This window comes from Dendrobates tinctorius, unplaced genomic scaffold (genome assembly GCF_039654945.1).
Source record: "Dendrobates tinctorius isolate UK_male_01 unplaced genomic scaffold, ASM3965494v1 ptg000124l, whole genome shotgun sequence".
Taxonomy (NCBI): Eukaryota; Metazoa; Chordata; class Amphibia; order Anura; family Dendrobatidae; genus Dendrobates; species Dendrobates tinctorius.
Genome location: NW_027361792.1, coordinates 5435311 through 5457418, shown reverse-complemented (window position 1 = coordinate 5457418; position 22108 = coordinate 5435311). Strand labels below are relative to the sequence as shown.

At 46.1% G+C, this 22108-nt stretch overlaps 1 protein-coding gene across 2 annotated transcripts; it reads left to right on the top strand.

Annotated features, from left to right (window-relative positions):
• The first annotated feature begins 5994 nt into the window (after positions 1–5994).
• LOC141046941 (CD59 glycoprotein-like) lies at positions 5995–14031 on the top strand. 2 transcript variants are annotated; one of them, XM_073541780.1, is made up of 4 exons: positions 5995–6149; positions 11148–11222; positions 11734–11835; positions 13615–14031. In XM_073541780.1, the coding sequence occupies exons 1-4, from the start codon at positions 6035–6037 to the stop codon at positions 13812–13814; spliced, it is 492 nt and encodes a 163-aa protein (XP_073397881.1). In that variant the 5' UTR covers positions 5995–6034; the 3' UTR covers positions 13815–14031. The 2 variants fall into 2 exon arrangements, with proteins under 2 accessions (XP_073397881.1, XP_073397882.1); XM_073541781.1 differs by lacking the exon at positions 5995–6149 and adding an exon at positions 6578–6629.
• The last annotated feature ends 8077 nt before the right edge of the window (positions 14032–22108 follow it).

The window sequence follows — 22108 nt, the reverse complement described above, 5'->3', positions numbered from 1 at the left end:
TGGACTGGCCCACCAGAGTACCAGAGAATCCTCCGGTGGGCCCTCACTTCTCCTTCAGGAGATTACATAGTGCAAACCTTACCACTGAAATTGGGCTCTTGGGTGGATAAGAAAGGTGGGCCTTCAGAATCAAATCCTCTGGTGGGTCCAATGTTCTTCAGTCTGACACTGTGATTACATCTCGAGTAGGTTGGGTTGTGTTCTCAAACTTCCTCCTAAAGTACGTCTGTCCACAAGAATAAGGTGTGCCAGAGTTCATAAACTTCCCTTCATATTCTCCGGCACACTTCAGGAAGAGGAAGCCTATGAACTGAAACTGTGTGAGTACATATATTCTGGATCATAGGTAATATAGATCGATCCTAATCTTGAACCCTAACAGGGTGACAGTCGCATGAAATAGGGCATTTTTAGCTTTACGGTTCTGTAATTTCCCATCCGGCTGGTTTTGGGTGGCTGTAATATTTGAAGGACATCTACCATATATAAGACTGTTTGGGTTCAAGTGCTTAACTCTATGATTGGCTGCAGCGGTAGCGTATGCTATATCTAATAATTTCAGGACAGTTGGCAAGTATGGAAGTATTCAGCGGGATTGTGAGGACCCTCGGAGATATCACCGAAGAAGCCAGAGAGCTTGTGGGTCTGAAAAGAAAGACTTTGGGATTCATCAGTTGTTTTTTTTTTTTCTTACACAGTAGGTCACTTTTTTTTTGGTCTAGCGTTCATTTACGTTTTACGCCCTAAATTCTTCAAAATAGCACACACGGTTTTATGAATTCTGTGTAGATAAAAAAATGCTCTTTTTTCTCTCTCTTACCTCTTTTGTGCCTTTTTAGAGCAAAAAATTACATGTCCCACAAAAAGGTCACAAAATTTTATTGCAAAAATTTAAAGCGTATACAAAATCACTCCATGGAGGCAGTGGAGTACATTTGTGCCACATTTTTGTGACTTTTGAGGAATTGGTGGCAAACTTCTGGAAAACAAACTCCACACCCCAAGCGAACCTTAAAAAAAAAAAAAAAAAAAAAAAAAGGGAGTGATCTTAATTTGTATGTCAGGAGCGGATGATTCCGGGTATGTTCCTACATGGCATAGCCACTGTGTTATTTCCACAAATGAAACTCTGTAGCGGCAAAGAAAACCGCTGTAGATTTATTTGCAAAATTGCTATGGGGTTGCTCTGAATTTTGCATTGCATAAATTAACATGCAAATCTGCAGTGCCGGTTATTGAAATTTCCATCCGGGAACCATATGGGTAAGAGTCTACTCTTGATCGAAACCAGTTGAGACTTGCTCATAATAATAACTGTAAAGGTCGGGGTTCGTACCAGACACGGTGCTTTTAGTGTTTTGGAGTTTCTGGAGAACTGAGAGAGGGAGACCTCTAGCCTTTAATATGATAATTTTTCAGGTCTCCACTGACTTCTATGGAGTTCAAGTTTGGGTAGAGTTCTGGTACCCGAACCAAACTTTGGTCAAACCCAGCGAACTTGAAAATCCACAGGTCCGCTCATCCTTAATCGTGATGGTAACTATGTAAGGGGGTGGGAAGTGGAAAATTATATTAGTCAATGTTCCACAACATTCACAACCAAATGCTGCCATCTGCTGGTTGAACCGAACAGGCAGGAACTGAAAGATGGGGAGAGTATTCCCAGAGGGAAGAGCTAGAAGGGGACTCCAGGTCAGGTAGCACAGTTGCTAAATATAATAGACCGGGATGGAGACGTAGTAACGCTAGGATAAAATCAGCCACAATAAGAGGAATTGGGAATTAAGAGGCAAATGCTGCTGCATTTTTTTTTTCTGTGTGAATTTTTCAGGGGATTTTAATTCCTCTTAAGGTGGCTTTGCTTTTATTTTAGTGTACGTACTCACAAATGTGAGGACCCTTGAGGGGTGGCTTTGCTTTTATTTTAGTGTACGTACTCACAAATGTGAGAACCCTTGAGGTGGGTTGCGAGCTTGCATATCATGGCCAAAATATAGACCAATATCTCATATTTATTCTATATATTTTTGTACATTATTTATATTCAGGGTGCAACCAGGCCTTCTGGATTAGACAACATGTGTCTTAGTCAGCTTCAGACTAAGTGGGATCTACAACAGGTTCAGGGGCTAACAGAATAGGGTCAGGAATAAGTTCAGGTATAGGTTCAGGGACCTGACAAGTAACTTGAAGGGGCAAACACAAACTAGCCCTAAAAAGTTGTTACACAGGCACCTACCTACAGGGTAGCGTGCCTTTAATACTAGATGCCTTCCAGCTAGTAGTTGGGGGCTATTCCAAAGTCTGCCTTTTAGAACAGGGAAATGCGTGTACTAAGTGCGCCGTCGGGAGACCAGAGCAGGCCCGGGGGAACCAGGAAGCAGTGAAGGGAATGAAGACACCACTGAGCGGCTGGGGTGGTGAGTATGTCAGCATCCCTGCTGGGAAGAGGGAGAGGGAACAGGCAGGGACGTCGGCATTAGCGTTACAAAGAAAAGTCCTGGGTGAATTGGGCCGTTACTTCCGGCGCAGACGTACGGTACAGGGTGCGGGTCGGGGCCGTGTTTCAGAGAACCCAGGCGGGCAGTGTGATGAACACACTGGTACCAGCTGACTCACATATTGGGGACTTAGCGGAAAGTACCGGTGACCCCTGTTTGGACCAGTGGCGCCTATACCCGCGTTAGGCATAGTGTCGGCTGACCACCACCGCCATCTGATTGTCTGCGTTGTTGCATCCAAGTAACCTGTTCATAACTATGTGTTTGGGAGTAACTTACACCTTATCGAGAAGAGCCTGACCGCTCCCTGTAGAATCAGCACGTACATTGCTTTCCTGTTGCACAATGTCCTGGAGAAGCAAGAGGTGGTGTAACTTGCGAAAGTCTGCGCACTGTGCAGATCCCGATCATGTGGTTGCTGGAAACTGCACTCACTTTCAGTGGTCATGAGAAATTTTTGGAGAAAGGTGGTAAATATTGTACTTGTATCTATGCAAGAGGCTGGTGCAACCTTCTGAAATAATCTGAGGTAGAGGACGCCGTCCTAATGAGGTAGTCACACAGTGGCGCAGTGAGTTTGGGCAATCTCTAGTGCGGTGCTGCTTAATCTATTGGGGGATTAGTGGTGGGGGTCACCGTCCTCTGCGCCCCGGTAAAGAAACAATCTTATCCATATAATGAAGTTTTGCAAAAGGATCCTTTTCCCACCTAACGCAAGTATAACCCTTAAGCTAAGTGATAGTAACCACAAAGCGTGCTCTGCCTCTGCGTGAGATAGAAATGATGGATAATAAAAAAAAAGTCTTTTTTTTTTTTGCTAGATATACTCAATGGGTATTGCTGATTACTGAGTATATTTTGTCGGATCTGTGAGTTACATATCTTTAAAGCCTACTCAATGCTTCTGGTGATGGAGATCTCCCTATACCACTGTATCTACACATCTGAAGCTCCTGAATGTTTGGCGGGACGGTTGCTGTTGTAGCCATACCACGCCATGGACGTATGCACCAGCACGCAGAGGCGGCTCCCCACACATGACATCAAGTCAGGCGGTAGATTAAAAGTTAGATAAAGTTTCAGTAAACTATATCTGCTCACTTAGTTATTGTGATCTGAATCCAGCACAAAATGCCCATGCAGACGTCTGTGGATCTCGTTCTGATCCCGCAATAGACGGACTGGACACGGCCGGACCGGAGTGTGACAGCTTCATATATTTCTATAAGGCTGTCCCATTCAGGTCGGGAGAAACGCTGCCAGTCTGTTCATTAGCGGTTCACGTTCAGACCAATTTGCAGGGACGTCATGATGAGCCCTTACAGTCCAGCTAGGGAATCACTCGATCGCACACGTTTTGATGTCTTAAATGGAACCTGCTGGCACATTTTTAGTGGTGATGCTGTTTTGGTGCCTGTCCCCCAATGAAAATGAGACCTTTTATGCAGAGGTCGGATGGGCCAGCCAGTTATGAGAAATCCAGCATAGAAGTCATATGCAAATCAGATTGGAAGTGCATAGGGGCGTGTCAATGCCTTTGGAAGAAGCAGAATCGGTCAGTAGAGAGGAGAGAATCTGCAGGATCCCAGTTCAGCAGCCCAGGCAGTATTACATGACTGTTAGACAGAGGCCTACAAATCGCCTCTTACCGGACATGCGCGGCTGAGCTGTGTGCGTCATGCTGCAGTGATGACATCACGCCAACCAGGCTAATCACAAGAGGAGCCGGGGATGCCATCAGGTAAGAGGCGTTTTGCACGACTCCCTTCCAGTGGGCTCAAGTCAGCCATAATGCTACTTTCAAGTGCCAACCCATGCTGACAGGTTACCTTTAAAAAGTAACTGCACTTTAAAAGAAAAAAAAAAAAACTTAACAAGTCGCCCACTGATCACGAAGACGAAGGAGCAGACACATTCTGCTGAGCGCTGAATGCCTCCAAAATTGAAGGCATGCAGGCTTTCTGTTGAGCACGTGTGTGTTGTCTCTTTTTGCAGAATTTTTTTATAGTTATATTTATATTTAAATGCATGTATTTAAGGATAAAAAAAGCTTTTTTTAAATTGGTTCCCGGCCAGCTTGTCCCAGGGCTGTTACATGTGATTGACAGGTTTCTCCCATATCTGTCAATCGCCTTTTGCAGCGCCGGGCTAGTCTCATCTATTCCTATGGTCCCCGCTGGGCTAGTCTCATCTATTTATATGGTCCCCGCTGGGCTAGTCCCATCTATTCCTATGGTCCCCACTGGGCTAGTCTCATCTATTCCTATGGTCCCCACTGGGCTAGTCTCATCTATTCCTATGGTCCCCGCTGGGCTAGTCTCATCTATTTATATGGTCCCCGCTGGGCTAGTCCCATCTATTCCTATGGTCCCCACTGGGCTAGTCTCATCTATTCCTATGGTCCCCGCTGGGCTAGTCTCATCTATTCCTATGGTCCCCGCTGGACTAGTCTCATCTATTTATATGGTCCCCGCTGGGCTAGTCCCATCTATTCCTATGGTCCCCGCTGGGCTAGTCTCATCTATTCCTATGGTCCCCGCTGGGCTAGTCTCATCTATTCCTATGGTCCCCACTGGGCTAGTCTCATCTATTCCTATGGTCCCCGCTGGGCTAGTCTCATCTATTCCTATGGTCCCCGCTGGGCTAGTCTCATCATCTATTTCTATGGTCCCCGCTGGGCTAGTCTCATCTATTCCTATGGTCCCCACTGGGCTAGTCTCATCTATTCCTATGGTCCCTGCCGGGCAAGTCTCATCTATTCCTATGGTCCCCGCTGGGCTAGTCTCATCATCTATTTCTATGGTCCCCGCTGTGCTAGTTTCATTTATTCCTATGGTTCCCGCTGGGCTAGTCTCATCTATTCCTATGGTCTCCGCTGGGCTAATCTCATCTATTCCTATGGTCCCCGCTGGGCTAGTCTCATCTCTTGCTATGGTCCCTGCTGGGCTAGTCTCATTTATTCCTATGGTCCCCGCTGGGCTAGTCTCATCTATTTCTATGGTCTCCGGGCCGATCTTTAATGTATAATTTCTCCAAAACACCGGAGCATTCCTGAGCTCTACCAATCTGATTCATGCTGCATGTTCCAATTTGCAACCAATGATACAGTGCAACACAGAAGCTGCAGACGGAAAATGGTGCAAAATTAGAAACCCAAAATGCAAAAATGATTTTTTTATTTTTTTTTTTATCCCCAAACAAAAAAAAGAATCCAAGACGAAATTGACTTTAGTTGTATTTTTTGCACCTTTTTGGGGAAGATTTTTTTTTTCCCGACTAATTTTAATGGAAACCCGTCTTTAAGTTGACCTCTAAAAGCAAGAACAGATGGGTACGGCGTCGCCCCCATATCGTTTGTGGTGTGGTATAAAACAATAAAGCCCACCAAACATAATGGCTGATGAACCCATAGACTTTATAGGGAATGTGTCTGCAAATATTTGGGCAAAATGCTTTGACTTTATGCTGAGGAGTTAGCTCTCTATGGAGGAAGTGCTGGAATAATAGGATTAGCTCATGTAGATCTGTCAGTCATGGGGTTAACATGGAGTCCCCGCCTACAGCATGGAGGGGACAGGGGAGGAGGCCTGGAGGAGCAGATGACTGCAGCCCAGGCTTCCACTTCCAGCACAGAGACAGGCTCTGGAGGTAAGGTGTCCCCTGTATACTGCTCCTGGCATGGGTTGCTGTGGGGGAGGCTGCATTTGTGCCTGTCATTTCTGGGAGGAGGGTGGCTGTCATCAGCAGGAGCTGCCTGGCACCATGTAATGCAGATATTGCACCCCTGGTAGGGAGGGTAATGTCCTGGGGTGCAGATTGTCTCCTGGGGTGCAGCATGTTTTGGGCTGGCTGTGACAAAACAAAAGGCTCTGTTTAAAAAAAACAAAACAAAAAAGCAACAAAATCCCAGCGCCCCCCTTGTGTACTAGCAGTGACCGTCGCTCGCCTCTGTTCATTTAGCTCAAAACTTTGTGACTTTTCCATGTTTTTAGTTAGACGTCAATCTATGAAAAGAAGACTCTCAGGATCTGCCCCGGAACCGTGTGACGCCTGATATTACTGTTCTGTGTTTGTGCCCACAGATTCCGGGAATGTTCCGGCATATTCAGGAGGGGCCGGAGAACAATGGTCTCTGTAGTGTTGGGGTATAATGGCATCTAGAAAACATTCCTGTACACCAGGTTCTGTCCCTCTCTCCCTGCCCTCCATGTGTAATGAGGGGTCTGTCCCTCTCTCCCTGCCCTCCATGTGTAATGAGGGGTCTGTGACTCTCTCCCTGCCCTCCATGTGTAATGAGGGGTCTGTGACTCTCTCCCTGCCCTCCATGTGTAATGAGGGGTCTGTGACTCTCTCCCTGCCCTCCATGTGTAATGAGGGGTCTGTCCCTCTCTCCCTGCCCTCCATGTGTAATGAGGGGTCTGTGACTCTCTCCCTGCCCTCCATGTGTAATGAGGGGTCTGTCCCTCTCTCCCTGCCCTCCATGTGTAATGAGGGGTCTGTGACTCTCTCCCTGCCCTCCATGTGTAATGAGGGGTCTGTGACTCTCTCCCTGCCCTCCATGTGTAATGAGGGGTCTGTCCCTCTCTCCCTGCCCTCCATGTGTAATGAGGGGTCTGTGACTCTCTCCCTGCCCTCCATGTGTAATGAGGGGTCTGTGACTCTCTCCCTGCCCTCCATGTGTAATGAGGGGTCTGTGACTCTCTCCCTGCCCTCCATGTGTAATGAGGGGTCTGTGACTCTCTCCCTGCCCTCCATGTGTAATGAGGGGTCTGTCCCTCTCTCCCTGCCCTCCATGTGTAATGAGGGGTCTGTGACTCTCTCCCTGCCCTCCATGTGTAATGAGGGGTCTGTCCCTCTCTCCCTGCCCTCCATGTGTAATGAGGGGTCTGTGACTCTCTCCCTGCCCTCCATGTGTAATGAGGGGTCTGTCCCTCTCTCCCTGCCCTCCATGTGTAATGAGGGGTCTGTGACTCTCTCCCTGCCCTCCATGTGTAATGAGGGGTCTGTCACCCTCTCCCTGCCCTCCATGTGTAGTGCTGGGGGGGGGGTTTCTGTGACTCTCTCCCTGCCCTCCATGTGTAATGAGGGGTCTGTGACTCTCTCCCTGCCCTCCATGTGTAATGAGGGGTCTGTCACCCTCTCCCTGCCCTCCATGTGTAGTGCTGGGGGGGGGGGGTTCTGTGACTCTCCCCCTGCCCTCCATGTGTAATGAGGGGGTCTGTGTCTCTCTCCCTGCCCTCCGTGTGTAATGAGGGGGTCTGTCACCCTCTCCCTGCCCTCCATGTGTAGTGCTGGGGGGGGGTTTCTGTGACTCTCCCCCTGCCCTCCATGTGTAATGAGGGGTCTGTGACTCTCTCCCTGCCCTCCATGTGTAATGAGGGGTCTGTGACTCTCTCCCTGCCCTCCGTGTGTAATGAGGGGTCTGTGACTCTCTCCCTGCCCTCCGTGTGTAATGAGGGGTCTGTGACTCTCTCCCTGCCCTCCATGTGTAATGAGGGGTCTGTGACTCTCTCCCTGCCCTCCATGTGTAATGAGGGGTCTGTCCCTCTCTCCCTGCCCTCCATGTGTAGTGCTGGGGGGGGGGGTTTCTGTGACTCTCCCTGCCCTCCATGTGTAATGAGGGGGTCTGTGTGACTCTCTCCCTGCCCTCCATGTGTAATGAGGGGTCTGTGACTCTCTCCCTGCCCTCCATGTGTAGTGCTGGGGGGGGGGGTTCTGTGACTCTCCCCCTGCCCTCCATGTGTAATGAGGGGTCTGTGACTCTCTCCCTGCCCTACCTTGCAAAGAGATGCCCATCAAACCTAGATGGCAGGAGATTGCAGAAACTTCCAGTGGACACCTAAAGCCCCCGATCTAACCTGAAAGAGAAGAAAAAGGAGTTATATTCTACTCATCCAGGGGCGGTCCGGGTCCGGACGGAGTCGCGGTACGGCGCCTCTCATCTTGTAGCGATGACGTCCTCTTCTTTCCTGCCCGTCGCGGCTCCGGCACACTGCTCGGCCCTGTTGAGGGCAGAGAAGGATACTGCAGTGCGCAGGTGCCGGACCTCTCCCGACGCCTTTGCACTGCAGGACTCTGCTCTGCCCTCAACAGGGCCGAGCAGTGCGCCGGAGCCGCGACAGACAGCAAGGAAGACGACGTCACCGTTAGAAGATGGGAGGCGCCGGACCGGACCGCGACACCCATCGGACCAAAACTGGACCCAGACCGCCCCTGGGTGAGTATTATATAACTCATTTTTCTTATCTTTCAGGTTACATCGGGGGGGGGGCTTATTTACAGCATTACAGAAACCTGTAGATAAGCCCCTGATGGCGGTGCCGGCAGCTGATACTCGAAAAATGGAGTGACAGACTTCCTTTAAAGAATAAATTAGATAGAAAGTGTCAGTTACAACAGTTGAGCATCAGAGCCGATGACCGGTTCCCTTTATGGTCTGCTGTTTGTTTGTTAGTTTTTCCCTAAGGCTAAGTTCACACATAGCAGAAAATTTCTGCTCAAAAACCTGACTCCCTTCCCAGAAACCGCACCTTTTTTTTATGCAGCCTTTTTTAAACGTTTTTGATGCGTTTTTTTACCGCAGCGGTTTCAAAACGCATGGAACAAGCCAAAAACGCGGAAAAATCCGCAAAATTAATGAGCATGCTGCGTTTTTTTACTGCGATGCGGTTTTTTCGCGGTGAAAAACGCATCAATGTGCGCAAAAAGTGCAAAATGCATAGAAATGACCGGGAAGCTTATTTTTAGCGGTTTTATAGTGAAAACTGCTAAAAAAAAATGCTAAAAAAAAATGCTAAAAAAAGCTGTGTGTGAACACAACCTAACAGTTCCAGACATATTACTAATTGCTGAGTGATTGTACTGCAAGTTAATGACTAGCCCCCCCACCGTCACACACAGCGATCTCGCTAACAAGATCGCTGCTGAGTCACAAGTTTTGTGACATAACCGCGATCTCACCAGCGAGATCGCTGTATGTGACACCTATCAGCGACCGGCCCCCTGCCGGGTATCGCTGATCGTTGTGGAAAGCCCTGGACATTTTTTTGATCGTTGGTCTCCCGCTGGCCAGAGCGCATCTCTGCATGTGGCAGGCGGGAGAGCAACGGTCAGCGAGCTGGATGCTGGTTTCTAATGTAAACTGCGGGTAACTAAGGGCGTGCGTCACTTAGTTACCCGCTGTGTACCTTAGTTACCAGCGCGCTGGTGCAGGGAGCTGGTAACCAAGGTAAGCAGCGGGTTTCTAAGCGACGTGCGCGCTTGTTACCCGCGTGTCGCTGTCCTGATCGCTGGTGAAGCTGCCTGTCTGGCAGCTCACCAGAGATCATGTAGCGACACAGCAGCGATCCTGACAAGGTGATATCGTTGTCGGGATCGCTGGTGTATCGCTATGTGTGACGGGGCCCTAAGTGTCACCTGTAATTGTGTCCACAGATCTGTAGTTTATATCGTGTGGTACAGTAAAGGGTGTTTTACTGGATGGGAGATCTGTTTCTCCCAGCAGATTAATGTTTGGCCGGGTTTTTCCCTAAAGACAGGACCTGTGATGATGTCAGGGTCACGTGATCAGCCCATGTGATGTCTATCCCACTGGTGGGAGGGGTTGGGCCCTATGTAATGGAGGTTGATAATTGCCACAAGGGGTGTGTGTGTTTCTGGAAGCTACAGGGACTTGGCTGCACTCAGCCTGAGACTTGTATACAGGATCCCCGTGCTGCAGGACTATGACACCTGGCGGAAGCTGCAGGACCTGGCAGCCGCTTAGTTAAGCCCGTCCCGTGCAAGGGGTGAGTCTGGGACCAGTGCTTCTTCAGGCTGGAGTATGTGTATGGTTTTTTCCTTATGTTCTGTTAACCTGCTGGTTACTAAGTGACATTAAACCACTGACACTGGACTTTCTGCCTGTGTGTTGCCTCGTTACTGCCGCCCTGCCATTACCTACCAGAGCGAATCCCTACACATGTGTGATGTCACATGAAAGACCAAGTGACCAGACAGCTTTAAGCGGTTCTTAATAATTTATAAGTGGCCTTATGGTATTAATGACAACCTTTTTTTTGTTGTCATGACCTTATTTCTTTGCAGGAGAATTTTCTTTTCTGCACAGTTTGTAGTTATACTGTATATTTATTTTTTGTAGTTTGTATATTTAGAGAGGGTTTGGACATTATTTTTTCCCTAATGTTCAAGTTTCACCTCAAAAGAAAACTGTCAGAATCAACTCTCCTAACCTGTCTATTTAGGCATGTAGGTCATGGGGAGATTAATAACATTATACCTTGGTTTCTTCGATACATGGATTTCTCAAGAATCATTCATCGTATTTCTATCTTAATGTGGTAATGAGTTGTTAAGATCTATGGGCCGGACATAGATCTTCCACAGAATCCACCTAAAGATGTTATGTAAATAAAATGGGGCGTAACCAGTGTGAGACATGTAATGACTGACAGTCTGCTCTCCTGACCTCTCACTGATGGGATCCTCCGTTGACTCATTCTGCAGTCAGCAATAAACAATGTAAAACACAGGCTTTAGAAGGCAAATGGTTTTAATAAAACCCAATTGCAAAAATTTTTGTAGCTTCAAAATACATCTTTACGCAAAAAATGACTCTCACTGACATTTTGTTTTCTCCACATACAGGAATCATGAGGTCTCCTGGGATCGGCTGTGTTCTCCTTACTTTCGGCCTGGTCTTCCTTTCACTATGCTCTACAGGTAAGTCTTACTCCATGGAGAAAAGGCACATAAAGTATGGAAATTTTTAAGTATCCTATGTGGGGCATAAGGTGGAGTGTGGCGCGGAGTCTTGCAGCAGCATAAAAGTAATACTTAACAGGCGTGAGCGAATAATACGCACGCATCTGATCCCTGTTTGGGCGCCAATTGTTTATAAGCGAAATCCACTCTCTTCTATGCCTTTTGAACTCCAAATTAATTAGATTTGTTTTACGAGCGCTCGGGAAATCAATACAGCACAGCCTTCTGCGGTGTACTTAGGGCTTCTGGTTTATTAGCACATGTAGGGACTTCAAATAGGGTCACAGAACTGATCAAAAACTTATGTTCCTCTCTGGGTGACATCCTGTAGCTACATACACCGAAATGGTCACCAGAAAAGATGTCGCATATAGGCAGAGTGGAGAAAAAAAAAAGTGCATGAACGCAAAAGATTGTACTTTCCAATAAGTTCTGATCCGTTTGTTTTGCCGTTTTTTTTCTCTTTCAGTCCAGGCTATTAAATGCTTTACCTGCAGCAATTGGAGTATTTCAAAATGTGTCACCAATGCCACCTGTGCAGATTCGGAAGACGCCTGCATGAGGGTCACACGTATGTATATCTGAGCGGTGTATACATGTGCCGTATATGTTATTATCTTGCACTGACCTCCACCTGCCAGGCAGTATGGACGTGCCACAATAAGGTGGTGGCAATGCTACAATGCAGAAGTCCCCTAATAGTGGTGACTCCATACTGTATAATTAGAAGGTGGTAGTGTAGAGGTATGCAGTAGCTGACTGCTGCTGTCTCACTTATTCTCTTTCATGACTTACTAGTGCCCCTCTGGCTGTTATGACCCGCCGCAGACATCATGCATTGCTAGACGCTAACTCCAGAGGAATCTGAGCCCAGTCCTCGTGGGCAATAACCTCCAGGTCACTAATATTTTTGGGTTTGCTGCAGCCTCCTTATTCACACCCCACTAAAGATTTTTTTTTTTTTTTTTTATGGGATTCAAGTGAGGTCACTGTGATGGCCACTGAAGAATCTTCCAGGGGTCTTTCTGAAAACAAGTCTTTGTAGACTTTGAGGTGCTGGGATTGGTGGAGGGTCCAGTGATGCTGAGCTTCAGCTTCCTCGTGAAACGCATGATGTTTTCCCTTTGGATTTCCTGATAGACTATTGAATTCCTCTTGCCCTCCAAATGCTACAAGTTTCCAGCTCCAGAGCAACGTGGAGCCCCCACCACTGCTCACTGTAGACGGTGTTATTTTCAGACATGTTCTTTTCACTGTGGGTCTCATTATTATCCCCACAGGGTGTTCTTTTAACTGTGGGCCCCAAAGCGCTCCCGCCACACCTCACTGTAGGCCCCATGGAGCCTCCGTTGTGCCTCACTGTGGGCAAGGTGTTCTTTTCAGGGCATGCTTCATTTTTCTTTCTCCAGACATACTGCTGATCCATAGGTCCTGAAAAATTCCACTTCTGTTGAGGGGACACTTCTTGTTGTTCTGGGTCAGTAGAGATGACTTCTCGGAGTTCGGGCACGGAGACCTTCATTGTTTAGTACAGTATGTGTTTTACCATGCAAGCAGAAACCTCACCACCTGCTGACAGCAAATTTTACTGCAGTCATTTGTAGGTTTTTGACCACCTACGTCCTCTTTCTGATACGTCCGGGTAGTGTCACCGGTGTTCCTATAACCTTGTTTTTTGTGAATTCTGTTTCCGGCTCTTTCTCTAGGATCATTCAATCTATTAGAGATTCAATGATCCTAGAGATCTATTCAGTAATAATATAGCAATCAGTTTTACTAATATTGTAAGTTGTCCTATGAATAGATGATAACTTATTGATCGATGGAGGTCTGACTTCTGGTTCAGTATTTAGGGGGGGTCTGTATTAGAAATCTATATTTTGGGGTGTGAGGAAGTCTATTGAAGGCACCAGGTTGGTGGTTTGTTCTATAAAAGTAGACAATGCATATGTGTGCTATAAAAATAAGGAAAAAAAATTTTCAAAACGGTTGATTGTAAGTTATGTCCGATCCATAGGACGTGGAGCAGACACACCGTGGGACTGGCAGAGATAATGAAGCACTGGACTCTGTCTCCAGCAGTCCCATAGACAATGAATGGAACAGAGGGGCGCATATTAAATCTAGGGATTAGTGGTGGTCCCAGTAGTTGGACCCTCAGCTTTTCCTCTACACTATGGATGGGTGATAACTTAAAATCTTGGGTGAACCACTTTCATGCATGCCTTCTCAGAATCTCCTCAAAAGTTGTCTAGGACATCTTAAATCCGTGTTTTCCCGGAGTGAATGTGTAATAGTCGCGCTGCAGTTCTCACATTAACACTATTATTATTCATTTCATCCTTTTCAGGATCAACCGGTGAAAGCCAATACAGCTGCAGAGTTTATAGCAAGTGCAATTCTGATTTGGTCAGCCAGGAAAACAATGGAATGAAAAACTTTGAATTAAAATGTTGCCAGAAAGACCTGTGTAACGACGGCCTCACGGCTTCCCCCAGCACGGTCCTGCTCCTGAGCCTGGCTGCGGCTCTGCTGCTGCTGTCCTCATGATCTCCGCTCCGCAGTGCTCAGATCTCTATAGATGTATCCGCAACTAATCAAGTCAGCGCTTCATACATTACAATTCCTGCTTAGATTTTGGCTATTAATTTCCTGCTGAAGGTTAAAATATGAAGATTGCAATCTGATTCAGCACTATGGCCATACTGTTATTTTTTTGTTTGCACTAGTTCACCAGTATTTCTTGGTAATAAATGGTATTATTATAGTTCACTTTTTTATTTATTCTTTTTTTTAATTTTCTGAGAGATGACAATGTGTTATATAACACAAGGTACATACATAAAATTACCGTACTCCAGAGCTGCACTCACTATTCTGCTGGTGCAGTCACTGTGTACATACATTACATTACTGATCCTGAGTTACATCCTGTATTATACTCCAGAGCTGCACTCACTATTCTGCTGGTGCAGTCACTGTGTACATACATTACATTACTGATCCTGAGTTACATCCTGTATTATACCCCAGAGCTGCACTCACTATTCTGCTGGTGCAGTCACTGTGTACATACATTACAGTACTGATCCTGAGTTACATCCTGTATTATACTCCAGAGCTGCACTCACTATTCTGCTGGTGCAGTCACTGTGTACCCTGCGACCAAAGCCTGGATTGTCAAGAGGCTGAAGACCAGATCTACTGCAGAGGTGGCTGGCATCTTTAATGTGTCTCAGCATCAAGTACAAATGTATGTATGTATGTACACACAGGAAAGATGTATATCTTTGTACCGTGTTAGCCAGTAGATAAAAAAATATTCAGGATTGAGAGTCCTCAGTAGTTGATACCTTTTAATGGCTAACTGAAAAGATGGTAACACATTGCAAGCTTTCGAGACTACTCAGGTCTCTTCATCAGGCTAGCAGTCTAGCCTGATGAAGAGACCTGAGTAGTCTCGAAAGCTTGCAATGTGTTACCATCTTTTCAGTTAGCCATTAAAAGGTATCAACTACTGAGGACTCTCAATCCTGAATATTTTTTTATCTACTGGCTAACACGGTACAAAGATATACATCTTTCCTGTGTGTACATACATACATACATTTGTACTTGATGCTGAGACACATTAAAGATGCCAGCCACCTCTGCAGTAGATCTGGTCTTCAGCCTCTTGACAATCCAGGCTTTGGTCGCAGGGTACACAGTGACTGCACCAGCAGAATAGTGAGTGCAGCTCTGGAGTATAATACAGGATGTAACTCAGGATCAGTACTGTAATGTATGTACACAGTGACCGCACCAGCAGAATAGTGAGTGCAGCTCTGGGGTATAATTCAGGATCAGTAATGTATGTACACAGTGACTGCACCAGCAGAATAGTGAGTGCAGCTCTGGGGTATAATACAGGATGTAACTCAGGATCAGTAATGTATGTACACAGTGACCCATTTTTATATGTTCTGTTCTAAGAAGAACCGTCTGGTGTCAGTCCCTCAGCCGCAGCCTAATGGTTCCAAGTCACCTGCAGATCTTTTTTGCTGTGCAGACATGGCTATAACAATATAAAGCATCTGATCCTTTTCTTGAATTACTTTTATAACAATGTCTGATCTTTTCTGATGGGAGACTTGGGTTTATGGGTTTCATTGTGTTAATCATCCCCCCCCTTCGGTCTGTGTTCGGGACTTGAACTTCACTTCTAATTTCAAGACCTTCTGATTGTGCAGTCAGAACGCCATGGGCCCTGCGACCTCCGGAGTGAGCCGCTCCGGTCGGCCCCGGATGACCTCTATAGCCATCATCAATGACAAGTGTTCTAGAGGGTTCCTTTAGACCTCTCTAAAAGGGGCTTCAATATCCGGATACAAGTATTGCTTTCTGTTGCCCATATAGATATGCAAATTGATTTAAGGGGTCATAGCTGGAGGGGAGAGATTTGCATATACACCTACGTCTCTATATGTTATACACCTATCCTAATTGTAGAAAGAAAGGAGTCTATATCCACCTATAAAATTCCATCATTATTTATTGGTACTCACAAAATACTGTACAAAAATCCATAGACAAAAATACACAACCACATGTATGACAAATGTATTACAAAGAGACCAAGGTGCAGCAATGTGCAGGGTCACTAACAGCAAACATAATTAGCATATCTGCTGCAAGTGCCATTATCTCCCAGAGGCCCCATAGGATACTGAATAACATAAGTGAAATAATCCTCCAGTGAGGTGTGAGTATCAAACAAGTACCCTGCTACCAGTCCTCAGGTCATAACCTCCCTATCAGTGCTCACCCATTTGCTGTCGGGAACGCCACCCACTACGCCCCTACGCGCGTTTTGCGTGGGCTTCTTCCGGGGGCTCCTGCGATTACTTCTGCTACTGGGATTTTGTATTACCTATCCTAATTATAAAGCCTTTTCCCTATAGACCTAGCCCTCATTTTGCCACCTATAGAGGCCACTTCATGGGGAAGCGGGAGAAAGCTGCTGCTGGAAGTCTCTGGCGTCTGCTTTTATCCGGGAAGAATACAAGTATCAGGTGTTTGAATTTAAACTCTCAACTCCCCGATCATTGTCAAGAGGCCGCGGTACACATGAGACGGTCGATCAGCTCCGGGGTACTCTGCAGATTCGGTAAACATCAATGTATGTGGCAGCTATTGGGAAGATACCTCTGACCACTGCGCCGACAGAACAAGCCTCAATTCATGGGGGTATGAGGACCTGCCCAAAGTCTTCTATGAGTACCATATTTGGGCCTAGAGCTTGTATAGGATCGTAATGGTCATGTTCATGAGTCAACTCCCCCATTTGTGCCCCCAAAACACTGTTCTTCTACTCCTTATGAAAAGAAAATACATTTAAAGGGGTTCTCCAGAGGAAAAATAAATGATAGCACCTATCCATAGGAAAGATAACTAGTAAATCGGTGAGAGTCTTACTTCTAGGATCCGCACCGATTGGCTAAATGGAGCACTTTTATCCCTGTTAGAATGGAGTGGCGCTGCGCTGCGCATGTTCAACCGTCACTCCACTCAATCCTTATGGGCTGATGAGCGCTGCGCTTGTGTTTTTCATACTCTCGTTTAGGCATGAGCGCAGATGTTCTATTTTGTCACTAGGATAAAAATGCCCCCCCCCCCCCCCCCCCTGCTGATCACGACGGTCAGACCTCCACCGATTAGAAAATGATCCGCTATCCTGTGGATGGATATCTTGTCTTCTCCCGACAACACCATTAAATTCTCCGTGTTCCACTCCTAACATAAACCGAGCCATTTCTCGTTCCTGCAGTCTGTGATTCGGCACAGGTGGCAACACCCGACGTCCTCCGGCGCTCCAGATCTCCAGCCTGGGTCCTATCGGAGTAAGTGGTGGAGCAGGGAGCCAGTGGGTCTCTGCTCCACCATAGCTTTCAACTGTATCAGAGGTACAAGGGGATTCGCCAATCTCTCCGGAAGGTCTTCCTTTTTTCGGGATGTTCCGGTAGGGTCGGTACACAAGTCAGAGGCTGGTTCGGGGAATAACACCGTGAAGGTTGTGCGCCACGTGTCAAGAGACTTGTCCTGTAATGAACGTGTCCTGGTCTTGATTGATTTTTCTAAATGACCTTAAAGAATAATAAAAGACAATTGTCATAAAACAAATGTTTGTGTGATGACTTTTTTACTTTATCATAAAACTGGTTCGCCAATCGAGAAGTCTGCAGGGCGGTGGCTTTAGCAGCTGTGCCCCGGTCCCTGCGGAGGCCTGATTGGATTAATTACAATGTGGGATTACGGTAATCTGATAATTATTTTGCTGCTTTCTTCCTGGGCCTTCTGCACATGCAGATTCTATATTTTCACGGCCGTTCTGATGATTCAGATTATCTAATCCTTTATTTACCATTTTTTTTTCTTTTATGCATTTATTTGGGGTTTAAAATAAGTTTAACAAATGAACTTCATTGAAAATGTTGCACCCTTTTAACTTTTACATCTTTTTCCTTTTTTTTTCTTTTGTCTTCCTGCTAGTTTCTGGCTGCAGAATGAGCTAACTAAAAAATCTTTGGTAGAGTCTTCAACTTCTATGTACTGATTTACGACCAAAGACCACATCAAAGTTCAGCTTTACTTTTGAGGTGGTCATAAATCAGCTGAGAATTCACTTAAAGTCAGTGTAAAGAGTCAAAAAAGAGCTCACTCATGAATTCTCGGTTACCTCATTCTGCAGCCGATAGACAAAACGACACCGAGGCAACAGAAGCAGAAGTATTGCAAAATTTTTAACGAAACCCAATTGCAAAAACTGTTGCTGGCCTAAAATACATGCATTTAAGTAAAAAAATAGTACTCCCTAAAGTTTCCATATGCTTTAAAGCCGATATCAGAAGTGACTGTAATGAGACAAATAAAATCACAAAAAAAGACCAAAATCACAAAGCGCAAGACAACATAGAGGAGTATACAATATACCGGACTCTCAGAATGCCTGGACTATTAAATGAGGATGAGAAGATCTGTTTGGTACAATGTTATGTTACGTGTCTTGATGGTGCGCCCGAACAATCCAGCCATAAAGGGGTTAAGTGGAGCACAGGGGGGGCATTTTACATTTCTGGTGTCTCTAAGGATGATCGATGGTAGCGGTCACCTCCTGCCGTGAAGACGACGTTGGAGCTTCATCTTCAAATGTGAGTAATTGTTAAAATATTCATTTTATAGTAACTTTATATTTCCTTTCATCTGATATGTGAAATTTTGGGCTGTGAACTCATCTGACCCATTTATATAGGACGTGACCCTCACCAAAGGCACTGGAATCGCAAGGAGTTCACAGCAATTCCTTCATCCCGACCATAATCAAACAGACCCCAATAAACTAATAAAGAAGTCGGACCTACAAAAATATAGATCTGAGATCAGACCCCCTAATCTAGTACAGACCCTAGACCGGACCCCCTAAATTAGTACAGACCCCAGACTTGCTCCATGTACTGTACTAATATAGACCTCCTAGTCTACTGAAGTAGCAATGACACCAAATCGGTCCCCCTAAATATGCACCGACCCCAGACTGCCCCCCTATACTGTAGCAATACAGACTCCAGACCGGATGCCCTAAATTAATAGAACCAAGACCAGACCCCCTAAATTAGTACAGTCCCCACACCAGACCGTCTATTCTGCAGTTGGCAGTAGTAGTAGTAGTAGACAATTGTAATTAGTACAGACCCTAAACTGACCCCCTACACTATACTTATACAGACCCCAAAGCCAGGACCCCTGAAACAAAGGAGGGAGCGGGTCCATGCCTAAAGAAATGCAGATCTAAGGTTCCAGCCAGACCACCTAAACTAGCACAGACCCCTAAATTAATACAGTCCTAGTCTTCCCCCTATACTGTAGTACACAGACCACGGAGCAGATCCCCTAAATTAGTACAGAATTTAGCCTTCTTTCCTCTTACTATACTAACAGACCCCAGACCAGACCCCTTGTACTAGTACAGACCCCCGGGGTCAAATCCCAAACTAGTACAAACTGTAGAACAGACCCCTTAAATGAGTTCACAGCCCCCTACACATAGTTCTGTGCCGTCAGACAATCTCTGTGAATGGCACAATGCAGTCCAGGGCTTTGATGTGAAATTGGTGAGGATCCAATAACCGGTGGCGCTCCCTCCAAACTTCTGCAGACAAATCTGCAAGGTGTGAACATCCCCTTAGTACTGTTATTATCATGTAGGTCCAGGAGACTCTGACTGTACAATCCCCCTATCATCTCCTCACAGGGTATTTTGTGAAGCACAGAATGACATTTTGCAACACTGAATATAATGTTTAATTTGTGTCCTGATTTTCTGGCTTTACCCGCCTCCTGCCTGGCATTGAGCTGCCGACACTTCATTACTGTCGGTGCAGCCCAGCCCGTGCAGGATGCTCTGGGCAATTAGAGGTTAACTCAGCATAATTTGTCAATCTTTGATGTAATTTTTGGTAGTAATTTTCCATATTGACACGACCTATAGGACAGCCCCTTACTCCATAACACTAGTACTCGCTTATTGACTTGTTCAGACCTGTAGGGTTATTAGGCCGTGACTGCTGCCGTGTGATGTAATACACCATGAGGTGCAAGTAATAGCTATAAAACAAGTCTGGTTTTGCAGTAAAACCTTTCCCAATATCCATGGGGCAGTGTTGAGTTCATTTTCCCCTTCATTACTGAGGCCCGAGGAACTCCCTCTTCTGGTAAAGAAAGGTAGTGAGCCTGATTGTCAAACACCTGAGGCTGATGATGAGGACTGGCTGAGTGGAGTTACGGACTGGATATAATGCTGTCGACGCCCTTCTGCCCTGCGGGTGATTTCTCTGTGGGATCCTTGGAGACCAGTCTGAATTCCTGCTCCTCCAAAGCTAAGTTTGCTGCTCGGCCTTTTGCTTTTGTGCTTTGACTTTGTTTTTGCTTTGTTTTTCTGGATTTCTGCCATTCCCTGCTGGGGTGAGCTGAATTCCTTTAGCTCTGTCTTCTGAAAATACCTGAGTGCTGATTCAGTTTTTGAAGCCTAGCTGCTTCAGGGCTTTTTTCATATCAGCTGGTTGGCTTATGTCTTTGATAGGGTTTTGGCAGATTGCAGACAGCAGCCTTCCTGTCCTTTCCTATCTAGGTAGTTTTGGGGCCCCGTCTTTGCTCAGTCTATCTTTCTGTCTGTGTTAGTATTTTCATCTTGCTTCACCGTCATTATATGTTGGGGGCTGCCTATTGCTTTGGGGTCTGCTCTGGGGCAGTTTAGATTTCCCCTTTCCTTCTTTAGGCCTATGTATTTCTCCGGCTGTGATCGAGGGGTCTAGGGCACCGTAGGAACCCCCCACGGCTACTGCTAGTTGTGTTGATAGGTTCAGGGGTCTGCAATCTGATAGTTGCCAACTTCTCTGGTTTTCTGGACTTAGCTTGTATTTCTGCTTTTGCCTCCTACGGTGACTTTTTCATAACAGAATCACCCGCCATACTGCAGATTCTAGGGTACTCAATAGCAGGAAAGAATTGTAAAAAAAAAAAAAGTGTGTGTATATTTTTTCCTCTATATCTCTGAGGCCGTAGGGGGAATTTTTTTTTTTTTTCTCTCAATGGAGATAAAGCAATTGTCTGATCGTGTGGAGCAGCTCGCTGCAGAAGTGCGGGGAATTTCCGCCTACCTTGCTCATTCACATGCTGCTGAACCAAAGATTCCTACACCTGATGTATTTTTTGGGGATCGGTCTAAATTTTTGAATTTCAAAAATAATTGTAAATTATTTTTTGCCTTGAAGCCTAACTCGTCAGGGAGCTCCGCGCAGCAGGTTAAAATTGTCATCTCTTTGCTGCGTGGCGATCCCCAGGATTGGGCGTTTTCTTTGAAACCAGATGATCCTATTCTGACTAATGTGAACGCATTCTTTCAGGCCTTGGGGTTGTTGTATGACGAGCCTAATGCCAATGATCAGGCTGAAAAGACCCTGCTGGCATTGAGCCAGGGTCGTGATTCTGCAGAATTGCACTGTCAAAAATTCCGAAAGTGGGCGGTACTTACTACCTGGAATGATAATGCCCTGGCTGCTCTCTTTCGGAAGGGGTTGTCAGAAGCCGTAAAAGATACTATGGTGGGATTTCCTGTTCCCTCTGGTCTTGACGATTCTATGTCTTTAGCCATTCAGGTTGATCGGCGTTTGAGCGAACGCAAAGCTGCACGAGAGGTGTTGCCACCTGTTGAACAAATGTCTGAACCTATGCAATGTGATAGAGTTTTTTCCAGAGAGCAGCGTCAGGAGTTCAGAAGGCGTAATAAGTTGTGTTTTTTCTGTGGAGATGCCTCGCATATTATTTCTGTCTGTCCCAAACGAGAGAAACGCTTTGCACACACGTTTTCTGTTGGGGGTGTTCAACCTAAGTTTCTTCTGGCTATTACTCTGATCTGCTCCCTGTCCACATTTTCCGCCAAGGCGTTTGTGGATTCGGGAGCAGCCCTAAACCTAATGGACTTGGATTTTGCTAAACGTTGTGGATTTCCGATGACACCTCTGCAGACGCCTATCCCTTTGAGGGGAATTGATGCTACTCCTTTGGCTAAAAATAAACCTCAGTTTTGGACCCAGGTGGTAATGCGGGTCGCCCCAGACCATCAAGAAAATTGCAGATTTCTGGTGTTGCATAATCTGCATGATACTGTTGTTCTGGGGTTTCCCTGGTTACAAATTCATAATCCAGTTTTGGATTGGAAATCTGTGTCTGTGGTGAGTTGGGGTTGTCGGTTTGCCTTTAGTGAGGCTCCGGTGTTTTCCACCTCTCCTCAGTCGCATGATGTTCCT

Bases quoted from the DNA above. Each gene is read 5' to 3' on its own strand.
- LOC141046941 (XM_073541780.1), top strand. From the start codon at position 6,035: ATGGGGTTAACATGGAGTCCCCGCCTACAGCATGGAGGGGACAGGGGA. The intron at 11,223-11,733 runs GTAAGTCTTACT...TTTCTCTTTCAG, and splicing joins CCTTTCACTATGCTCTACAG to TCCAGGCTATTAAATGCTTT. The intron at 11,836-13,614 runs GTATGTATATCT...CATCCTTTTCAG, and splicing joins CGCCTGCATGAGGGTCACAC to GATCAACCGGTGAAAGCCAA.